This window comes from Asterias rubens, unplaced genomic scaffold, assembly GCF_902459465.1.
Source record: "Asterias rubens unplaced genomic scaffold, eAstRub1.3, whole genome shotgun sequence".
Classification (NCBI taxonomy): domain Eukaryota; kingdom Metazoa; phylum Echinodermata; class Asteroidea; order Forcipulatida; family Asteriidae; genus Asterias; species Asterias rubens.
The window spans coordinates 286,848-299,047 of NW_022985695.1; the positions used below are offsets into that span (position 1 = coordinate 286,848).

At 37.7% G+C, this 12,200-nt stretch overlaps 1 protein-coding gene across 2 annotated transcripts in view; it reads left to right on the forward strand.

Moving 5' to 3' along the window:
* Positions 1-12,200, forward strand: part of LOC117305681 — a 59,792-nt gene that overhangs the window by 26,475 nt on the left and 21,117 nt on the right. For both annotated transcript variants that reach the window (XM_033790541.1, XM_033790543.1), the window contains exon 5: positions 4,627-4,890. In XM_033790541.1, coding sequence (XP_033646432.1) covers positions 4,627-4,890 — 264 coding nt within the window. The remainder of the gene's footprint in view (positions 1-4,626; positions 4,891-12,200) is intronic.

Genomic DNA, 12,200 nt, shown 5'->3' on the forward strand with positions numbered 1-12,200 from the left:
TCGAATACACGTTTTTATTAAAATTATTGTTATTTACTGAAGTAAATTATATATTTGATTTGCGGTAACACCATGTGTGTATCTACTTTCCATGTAGAGTTTAAAGTAAATTGTTTAACTGAAAAATGTTTTAGCAAATTGAAATATAACATGTTTTAAGCTGAGTTTTTCACTTCATGTTATTTTTGGAAAGACAGTCACTTTCAAGTTGAACTATCACAAAGTTTGTACACTCAACTTTTTTGTTCTAAAATTCCATTACAAACAAAATAAAGAGCAATATCATACAAGTTATTTATGTATTGTAAATAACTTGTAAACAAAACTAAGCTAAAAAAAATTATTTAATGCATGTCTTCATCAGTTATTCAATTATTTCTTTGGCATTGATCAAACAAAATATTGCCACCTTGTTATAAAAACGGATGCTCTGATCATAAAACGAAATGAAAGTCTAATGAATATTCATGAAGTGGATGAGTCACAAGTTAATACAGGCAACTATTAACACAACCCAGTATAAGAGATCTATTTTGTTAAGTGTTGCACAGCCAGAGTTACCTACACAACTTACTCTCTCAGTCCTCAGCATGCATGCCTAGCTGTGTGTCATCAATATGTATTTCTAAGAAGGAGACTACCGCTGTTGTATTAATTGAACCCGGGGTTCAGGAAAAAGTCAAGTGTTACACGTTCGTATTCATTTTCTGTGATCATAAAGCCGTGATCAACCCAAGTACATGTGTAAAATGGATGCTGGTTAATGACATTGGGATGGCGCAGTTGGTATTTTTGCATTGATAAAGGTAAGATATCAATTGTTGTGTTGCAGGCTTGTGTGCTTCGGTTTTTAAAGGGGGCAAGGGCACCAAGGCATTTTCTCCTTGATAAAGGGCACCCTATGAGGAAATTGTAAATTTCTACTGAAGCATTTTAAGGGCACCAAGGCAATGATCAGGGGGCATGGAAGCAATCGCCTGAGTTGCCTCCGTGAAGTATCAGGTCTGGTTGTTGGTGAAGATAATTAACAAGTGTGTGATGAGGACTTGATGTTGCGAAGATCTAAAGATTGAACTTACATGAAAAGTGTTGGTAATCTTGATTTTGAGAAAATAGAATTAGCTATTGCAAACTGTTTACCAACTCCATGGTTAATGGCATGTCGCTACAACCCTAGGTGAGTCTTTGTCAATGGCTAAATTTTAAGTGAATTTTCAAAGCAATGTGTGATGTCACAATAGAAATCATCACGGCAAAGTGGGCAACTGTCTTTGGATAAGTCTTAGAGTTTTTGAGAAATTGTAGACAATCGTTATTGGTAGTGTACTTTTTCTCGGGGGGGGGGGGGGGGTTTAGACACAAGCACCGTCGTCTTCAATTCCCATGCCAAAATAGGGCATTATCTTGCATTAATGGGATGAAATACTACAAACGAATATGTTTATTTGCGTCAATCAGAGTTGTGTTTTCAAGAATGGTTGCTACTTGCATTTATCGTTTCTTCTCTGTAGGCTATCTTCATCAGTCCAAGTGCTTAAGATCAGCCGGGGTTACTTTCGACACGTTTAAATTGAGTTGACCATCTGTTATTGTCTGCAGGAAACACACTGTACTAAGAATCATTCTATCAAAGCTTGGGGAAACTGTACTAAGAATCATTCTATCAAAGCTTGGGCAAACTGTACTAAGAATCATTCTATCAAAGCTTGGGCAAACTGTACTAAGAATCATTCTATCAAAGCTTGGGGAAACTGTACTAAGAATCATTCTATCAAAGCTTGGGGAAACTGTACTAAGAATCATTCTATCAAAGCTTGGGCAAACTGTACTAAGAATCATTCAATAAAAGCTTGGGGAAACTGTACTAAGAATCATTCTATCAAAGCTTGGGGAAACTGTACTAAGAATCATTCTATTAAAGCTTGGGAAAACTGTACTAAGAATCATTCTATCAAAGCTTGGGGAAACTGTACTAAGAATCATTCTATCAAAGCTTGGGGAAACTGTACTAAGAATCATTCTATCAAAGCTTGGGAAAACTGTACTAAGAATCATTCTATCAAAGCTTGGGGAAACTGTACTAAGAATCATTCTATCAAAGCTTGGGGAAACTGTACTAAGAATCATTCTATCAAAGCTTGGGGAAACTGTACTAAGAATCATTCTATCAAAGCTTGGGGAAACTGTACTAAGAATCATTCTATCAAAGCTTGGGGAAACTGTACTAAGAATCATTCTATCAAAGCTTGGGAAAACTCACAATTTATGGCAACAAAGAAATAGTCACAATGGTTGTAAAGGCGAAGTACACCTTTGGTTTTTGGAAACCGTTTGTTTGTTTACACAAATGTTTATACAATAAAACTATAAGTGAAAATTTCATTTCAAAAGGTGGTAGCGTTTTTTGATATATCGCAAAAATCTGGAGCATTTATGTCCACACAAGAAGAATAATTCATAAACGGAATACACAATCTGAGAAATGTTTCATGCAGAAACATTTCTCAGTTTGAAATGTTTTTGAATCTCTTTCTCTAATACCACATTCCTTGGAATTTAATAATTTCAAAAAATGTTACCAAGTAAAGTTTGTTTAGGATCTTTAATATTTGGAGTAATTACAAGAAGGTATACCCTCTCTTTAATATGTATTTGTCCTTAATTGCTTTTTATTAATTATCTGAGGGAACTTTTAAGGGAAAGTCTGTTTTTCAAAGGTACCCCAAAAAAACAAAAAAACAAACTCATTAGTAGGAAAATAAAAAAACAAAAACATAATAAGCAAATATTCTGTTGTATGAGTTCAAATTATTTTCATGGCCTCACGTTTCGGCCCAGCAGAAGTTGAAGCATTTCAGAAAGCCTTTAGTAGGATCGAAATACGAGGTCATTGTTATTTTACAATATAAAAAGTTTATTTAACTATGAAGGTGAATACTGGAACGAGGTAAAAATGTATTTATCAAACAATTTACTCTCCACAGTCCTTATAGCAGATTTTGAATTCTTTGATGCAGTTACACTCTGCAAACTGATTTTTCCTTATTTTAGGACTTTCCCTAAATCTCCTTTGGGGATTAAAATTGTCTTAAAATAAGTAAAATTATATAACTGACATACAGATCCTTGTCATTTGATTGGTGGAACTTACTTCACGTGACATTCACTATTACTCCCATCCGCACCGGCGATCAAAAAGACCTATTCGCCCATGGGGAATAGCACTTCCCATTCCACAGTTAGGATCATCCTTGTTCCCAATGTTTTTGAGCAGTACAGCGTCGTCGCGTCGCTGCTAAAACAAAGGAGCACCTGTGCAAAAGGTTGTGATCCGATTTGTGCATTGTTGCCCTACGCGGCGCTATATGATTTTTGGGTGTCAGTAATTTGTGTGATTTTTCATAATGTTATACTTTAAAAATACATCAAATGACAAGGATCTATGTGTCAGTTATATAAAACAAATATTGAGTGGCTTTAATTCGCAGAATGGAAGGAATATTATCGCTCGGTAATATTTAGACTGTTCCATTTCACTCGGCTTCGCCTCTAGAAATGGAACAGTCCAAATTTTACCCTGCGATAATATTCCTCCAATTCCACTCTGAGCCACTCAATATTTGTATACCATTTATCTACTGAAGACAGAAATAGTCCAAGGTGTTATTTTTCTGTGTAAGTCTGCAAACCTCTAATCATGTAAAACATCCATTGTACAGCAGAGCAAAATGCTACACAAGTTGTATCAGTTGCTACTAAAAAATCACAATTTTCTATTCAATATTGGCAATCGGTTTGAACAAATTAAACTTCAGTCTAAACTTTGTGCCATGCATAATTGCTGGACGAAATCGCACCCTTTTATGGAAATTGCTTCCCTGTTTATGTTGAATGTAATAATTCTAAATATCTCCCCATTGCAAGAAGCAATTGTTGCCAGCCCTGCATAATAACATCAGATAATTTCCGCACCTGCTACGGAAACAAAAAATATGTGAGAGGGAATCAGCCTTTATTATTGCATCATTTATGTAACACATGTCGATATTATATTTAGGAAATCTGATTTGATAACAGAAGGCGCTATCTGTAGTGTCATCAATCAATATTAAACAAACCAGTAGTATTTTCTTGCCCTAGGTCCCTCTGGTTATAATCAACATTGATTATTTAGCTGCTGATGTAGTGCGCTATCGTAGGATAGTTTCTATTCTGTATCTGTAGGGTGTGGAAACCATGGTGTATCCATGTCACTTGTATATAAATATTTTGAACTGAATATTTTCTGATGTTGGAGTTCCGTGTTTCTCTTTTGGATATTGCTAACTAAAACGTGTTTTTGGTTTGGTGAGTTTGCCATGAGGATTTTGAAGTTTATGGAGGCAGGAATGGAATCTTTTTTTCTCCTTTAATGTTGTTTGCATGTTTTAATTTTGAATGCAGCATTGGTTGTAGTTCAACTACCGGTATTTTAAATAACCCATAGTATTCAAATCTGTTGAGCACAGTCAGCCATCACCATTGGCTGATTGCCTCATATACTCATGAATATACAAACATTTTGACAGTATCAGCCTCACCAATTGGCCACCCCCTCATGTTTATTCATTCATTAATTTTTTACAGATATACATCACCGAAGACATCTCCAACCCATACCACAAGCAGAAAGGACTCTCCCCCATCTCACCAAGCCAACACCGCCCCGTGGCTGGTAGCGGAAACCTCCCCGGACAACTTTGACTTGCCTCCCCCTCCAACTCCTCCCGCAAACTTGGTTATCGCCGAGCTGGGTGGAGATCTACCGCCACCCCCTCCAGAGGTGCTTCACAGCTATACATCTTTCCAGAAGGAGGAGAGAGAAGTGGTGGAAGAGCCTGTTACACAACGGTGAGTCTCAAGATATTTTTGTGGATTCTTTTTTTCTCTTTCATTTTTACGAATTTCTCTTTCGATTTGTTATTGAAGGATTTACTGCTCTGCCTAAACTCATATGATGTTCAGCAATACAGTTGTTGACGGGTTTTCAGACACGAATCTTAAATTATTGGTCCCCAAATTCCTAGATTAAATTCATCTGGAGTGTCATCAATCTGTTTGGGTGTTTGTTTGTTTTTCGAAAACTGGCGCAAAACAAGAATAGGCAAAAGATCCAACATGGAAGATGAAGTACTGTGTAATACTTTCTCATGATACAGATGTTCTAATTTATTTGAATTGAGGCATTGCATGGTGAGGTAATAATGTACATTTGGTTTGCAATAACACCATGTGTATATGTAATTGCTGTGTAGATTATGTTCTCTGGAGAACTTGTCTTGTTATTATTATATTCTACATGCGCGGAGTAGATTTTTAAAAAGAATTTGTGGAAACTTTCATGGGTTAGTTGACAAGTCAAGTATTATTATGGATGCATTGGTTGAAAGAAGCGTAGCATACTTTAATCCCAGCGGCGAGTCAACCATCATCAATCAGTCAACCCAGTTTTCAAAGTTGGTCAGGAAATCTGCGTTGTAAAATATCCCCTCATGGGTCTTCTTGCTAATATTGGATTGGGAGATTTGTAATATAGGATTGCTACGGTTGCTGCGGCAACATCAATCATTGTTTTAATGACAGCATTTTTCATGCATGACTTCAGGGGTCTTTAGAGTTGCTGTTGTGTAGTTTGGGGGTATGATATACGGCAGAGTATTAATTTTTTAAACCTACATCGTTGATTAGGATATGTAAAGACAAGAGGTCTGATCAGTCCTGGGTTTAAATGAAGGCCACGGAGGCCACTGCCTCTGTTGCCCCTGATCTTTGCTTTGGTGTGTCCCTTTTCCAGTAGAAGTGCCCTTTGAAAAAACATCCACCTTTTGAGAGGGCAAGGCCATTTTCATTTTGAGAATGGCACTTCCATCAGAATATCTTAAAGTGTATGGAACTTATGGAGGGGCACCAAGGCCAAGACTAGGGGCAACAGAGGCCATTGCCTCGTGGCCTCCTGTGTAATTCCATGCCCGTGTTTGATTACGTTGTCCTCAGATTTCCAAGTTGGAAAATTTTTCAAGTTGCATGTTTAAATGGGAACATTTTGTTTTCTTTTCGGATAGAAATAGCAATACATGTAATGTTAACTTATATAGTGCACATTCTGATATGCATAACTCATAGCCTACAGTTGATGGAAATATAGTAACAATTATAAACCATGGCGAAGACTGAAAATATTACTTAGAAAATGTACGTAGTATGATTGTGTCTAGAGCAGTGTCTTCAGTTCTGTTTTGAAAGTTTCATAGAAACAATGTTCCGATAAGAACTGGGTATTTTATTCCAGAGAACAGGTCCAGTGTTTGCTTATCCTGAAAATCACGTGGAAATTTGGTTGGTAATCCTCTTTTTTATCAAGGCAAAAATGTCATGCTTAGCAAATTTTTGTGCTGAGCAGCTCTAGGAAATTTGGCACAGGTGCTACCTGTAGGTCATGAAGTGAACTGTATGAAAGCCAAGTTCCTAAAATCAATTGAAAAACAGTGGAGGGACATGAGAGTTGGAGGGTATGCTTGAAAATGAAATAATTTAAGATTGCCTTTGGTTACAATTTGTCTTGACCATGACATCGTTTCTGACTTTATAAAGAATTTCTCTGGATGATTGATGCAGACCACAATTTCAGGAAAATCCAATTCATCACGAACACTGAGTTATAGGCACCAGTCAAATATTGCCTTGGGTTCAAGTCGGGGGAAAAAAATACCTACCATGTAATCCAAAACCAGATTCTCTATTTACCTTTTCTGGCCTTATGTACTTACAGCCTAAAAATAGACCAATCGGTCTTTTAGTATGCTAAGAATGGAAGGGTTTAACATGAAAATGAAGCTGTTATCAGATATAATTCTTCACTTGCTGTTCTATTTTTACGGAATATTTGGTTCTGATAGAAACATTTCAGAGGATTCTTAGTTGTCCTTCGTCTTCTACCTGGAAAGAATGTTAGCGACTTTTTGAAGAGGGATTAGTAAATACCTACATGTTGGTGTATGCTCTATGGTCAATACAATGCACATAGTGGGGAGATAAAAGGAATTACATAATGCTGATTCTTGGTAAAGGTATGAATGTAAATTCTGTTTGTTATGCTTGGAATGTTTGTAAGGAGTTGACCACTAATGACAGTTATTGACTTCAATTTTTAATTGGCTCTATGCCATGTAGGATACTAATATAAATAAACACAGGCACGCATGGATCATTGTTAGCGAAACATGGGTTTGGAAACACTGCTGCTGGCTAATTTTGTTGGCTGGAGTTGAGAAGGTCTTGTTGGTTAAATTATGTGGCGACATGGTTTGGAATGGAATCAATACCTCTAGACAGGCAAGCCTTGGAGCGCATTTCTCAAGTATCTGAATTATGTAAGTTTGTATTCTTCTCTGTTAGTCTGATTTGCAATTTTTATTTTGCCCTTGGAAAAATCAAAACAATTGTGATTACCGATAAATAGCCTGAAATATTTATAAAAGCATACGTACAAGTAGGTCAGACCTTTGTTTCCGATAAAATATTCCTACTTTTCTTCAAGGACCAAATATCATGCATGTTTGTACCAAGCATTCATTGAACTGTCCGACTTCAGCTGAAAAGATAACTTGGTTTAGCTGTAAACAATCTTCAAATATATCAAGATTGGGATTGGTTTGTTTTTTTTAGTTTTTTTTTTTTTAGAGAGAAATGAATTCTTAACTGGGTGTTCATTTAAGACCTTGGTAGTGATACTTTGGTAGTTAAATTTGTTTTTGTTTTTGTTTTCTGGAATTTCCTGCTCTGTAAACTTTCAATATTTTTGTTTTAGTACCAATTTGTACTGGGATTTTGTACAGAGACAGTGATTTTGAAAATCATCTTTTTGTTTTTTTTACTGTATTTTACTGACAAAATTTCTGCATAAAAAGATAAGCTAGTAGTCTGACATTTCGACCCTAGCAGATGAAGTTTTTTGAAGGCTAAAACTAAAATTCTTCTATGAATTTAAAGCAAACGTTTATATGAATTTAGAGAAAACTCTTAACCACAAGGTTTTTTCTGTTTATGATAAAGGCTCGCCGACATGCGGCTGTGTTTATTATCACTGTCCGTGACAATCACTCAACTGGACAATATCGTTATTAACTCCATGTTTGCATCACAGAGACTATCTAGGTCAGCTACGTAAATATTATTGTTAATCAATGAGTGCGAAGGCTGCACAGGATTATTTTAGTCTGTCATGGCCGAGATTAAACGTCATAACTTTCGGGAAATTTTAAATAAACAAAATGAGTGTGAACATGATATTGAGATGAGGTAAAAGGAAATTTAAATTCGGTTTTAAAACAAGGTAGAAAATCAGTCGATTTCTGGGGGCCTCTGTTGCCCCTGGTCTTGGCATCGGTGCCCCTTCAAAAGTGCCCCGTCAAAATTCCCCCAAGGTGACTAGTTCAGTGTTGAAAAGCAGCCCTATTTCATTTTTAAAAAATGAGTAGTGAAAAAGTGAAATAAAACGAGTGAAATCAAAACCCAGTTTGTCCAGCTGGCCAGTCACTACAAAAGTTATGTATGGGCAACCCATAGAGTTATAAAGAACTAGAGGGCGCATTGGCCTATATACGGGGCCCGGGATGAGCACAGGCGGCCATTTTCTAAGTTAAACAAAAAGGCATTGCTTAGCGTGTGTTTGTGTGGCCATTTTGTAAGTTGAAAAAAAAAAAAAAAAGCATCGCGTAGCGTTGAATAAACACAAACTCCTGTGTTTCTTATTCAATGCTGTACAGAATGGCGCGCGGGTGTCTACTTGCGGTCCCGTCGCATTTGTGCAAAAAGCATCACCAGTGCGCCCTCTAGTTCTTATACATGTATATAACTCTATGGGGCAAACTCTGAACATTTTCGACACAGGACAACAATTTATGTGCTTGAATATCAACCAGAAGGCAATTTTGTTGGACATTGGGTACTAGATCCTGGTTGAAGAAAGGAGATTTGTGGTAATTTAGAATGTGGCTGAGTGCCCCTATTTGCAGTTGATCATCAATCATGACTGACATGAGAAACGAGATTGCCTTTAAGATTATCCCCAGTCATCAGTCTCTAAGTTCATTCAAGAGTCTTCGTTCCTCATAGTGTTCCTTTTTTTAAAGTTTCTTGTTTCAAAGAAAACCACAATGAAAAGTGTGTGTGTTTTTTCAATGGAATTCTTGAGGATGTGGGTTTTGGGGTGTTGCGTTTCTTCAAGTTCTCCTTGTCTTGACTTCCTTTAAGAAGCTTCTGAGAATTGAAACAATCGAGGATAACAAAAAGTAGGCGTTGTTGTTGAGCAAGGTCACCAGTTGAATTAATGCAAAGCTGAGAACAAGAAGGATTGACGTAATTGAAGCACATTTAAAGCAGAACAGTATTGTTTACTCAAAGCCCCGTTGTCACAACAACAGTCACCGTCGTACGGGTCGAAGATAATTAAAATTCATCTCTCGCAGCTACATGTAGCTGTTTTTATTCATCGCCCAATATGGAAGTAGTTGCATTTTAGACCGTCCTAGCAACCCTCTGTCCTTCCTCCCCCCACCCCTTTCATTGAAATGGTACAACCCATACCCTGAGTTTTGTTTTGAATGTTGAATTGGGTGTGTGTGTGTGTGTGTCCCACACCGCCATCCCCCTTGTTTTGTGTGGGTGTTTCTTGTTCTCCTCCTTCTGAAGTGACCCTACGGCTGGCTGACTCGCCACAGAAGGAATGCCTTTTAGGTGTTGTGACAAGGAAACATGTGATTGTGTGCTTAACATTCCCTGAAATAATGCGATTGGAAAGCTTAATAATGTGTGGTCAGCGCAAATGAAAATAGCTAGAAAAAAGGAGCAAGAGCAAGACGTCATCGTCGAGTAGCAACCTGTATGAGGGTCAAGACATTGTTGTGTGCTTCAGCAGGTGGTGACGAATCCCGTAGAGATATCGGAACGGGAGAGAGGCCAGAGTGGGTTTCTTCGTGCATCTTCAATCTGTAGGATCGGAGTGAATCAATAGTCGCAGATCTACCCACGGATTAAAGGTTACCAGGGTCTAGCTACCTCAGGTATGGGGATAACGAGGTGGTATTCTCTCGACTTGCTCAATTTGGGTTCTTGCATCGTATTGCTCAATTTGGGTTCTTGCATCGTATTGCTTGGGCTGCCTCCTCATACCGAGGATGAATAACAAAGCTCATATTGTGCTCTTACTAATTTATGAGTGAGTCTTACTAAAACAACGGCTTTGTATTGCACTAGAAAAAAAATTACCCAATAGAAAACTGGATTTAATTACAAATGTAACAGCAGTGCACAATCACAGTTATTTCTGGGTAAATGTGGATACAAGAAGATAATCAGGTCAGTGACTTAAGAAGTCTTTGCTGTTTGGATTGAAGAAGCGTTGATAAACCTGAGTAGTTGTCTGCAGTGTTGGCTGATGATTGGTTATGAAAACAATGCGGGAATGGTGTTTGTCTTTATCATAAACCTGATAATGGTGATCTTTAGCTGCTACCGCCAGTAACACACACCAAGGTTATTGCACCCCGTATTCCCGATGCAAGGACCAGAGATAGGGATCCGCTTACCCCCCTCTGGGAAATTTCCACAATGAAGGTAAAAACCTGTTGATGATAATGATATGACAATGGATTTCAACTGATAAGCTTTATCCTATCAATGCCTTTTATCCACCGCTGCTGCTCCTCAATCATAAACCTGTCAGCCTGCTGAAACATTTCATGAAGAGTTCGAAGTAAAAAGATATTGTTCATGCTGTGAACAGCACATGTTTGAACCCACAGAGACATTGTAATGCTGCCGTATCTCACGTCGTCATTGTATATCTGAGACACCTGAGATGGTCGGGTGAGGAGAACTGTCAGACCAAGGAATTTTCTTTCCCGGTAATATGATAAAATATTTTTCACTTCCGGAAAACTGGTGACTGATGATGATGACGGGTAGTGAACTTGGATTTGTTTTGACTATTGATATCGCAACAGCGATTATGGTTTGATATTAATATCATGAGTGCAACAGTAGTATTGATGAACTTGGGAAAACATTTATCGCATGCTGATTGTGAGCTGTGGCTGCGTTTAGCCCATGGATGTTGTCTTTAGAATGACAACAGTAACTAGATTGAATTGAAGTACAACACGGCGTTGAGTGTTTTTTGCCAGTGGATGATCGAGTAAAGTGTCTACAGTGCATGCAGTGTCTGTAATTTCTTTCAGGTTTGTTCATACTCTTCTTCTTTTAAAAATTGTTCGGGTTTGTTAGACAGGTTATTCACTATCAGATATTGAGTAAAAAAGAAAACCAGACAATGTGACTTCTCAGGTGTTTTTTTGCTCATGACTCAAAATTTTTTTTTCTTTCTTCTTGAAGAAGTTTTCTTGGAGGATGGTCAAACAGTTACCAAATGGTGATGCACCGAGTCTGTAAACCTCCTGAATTGTAACATCTTGGATGTTCTGGGTCTAGTAAAGGCATGACCCAGAGACCTGCATGCCAATTTCTAGAATGTTCCTTTCTATTTCTACCTCCATGCTATAGCAATCTCATCCGTGAAAACATGTATTTTTGTAGGCTTTCCTCCAAACAATCACTTGGATCACCTGGACGTATTTCTTGGGGTTTGTGAATTTAATCTAGACTGTTATATATCATGTGTCCTTCCTCCGTGGTTATAGTGTTACACAATTTCAGGCCAGTCAAGGTTTTTTGGTGACAGGTGTTTAATATTTTTATTATAACAATTTACAGGGTACAAAAAACCCTCTTCTTATGTCAGGATGTAGAATAATTTGTGCAGGTCTTTATTGTCCTTGATTGTCCACAGATACATTATTTATGCATAGAGCTATAGGTTTACCCATGCCGCATACCCATATGGAGGAAAACCACTCTGGTTTCTGTGCAAGGCTTGAAATAAGTTTCTTCCAGCCCAGGGTCACTGCTCTCTGTGGACACATTGTCTGTGTGGTTGTGGTAAATAAATAGGAAATACAATCTACCATCAACTATGCCAGGTCACCAGTTAAGAATGTAGGGTGATGTCATGGTACATGTGGATCCCTGGTGATGTTGTATGAAGTGTTAACTGTGCAGAGACCTACATGTTCTGGGCCCAATTTCATAGAGCTGCTAAGCACAAC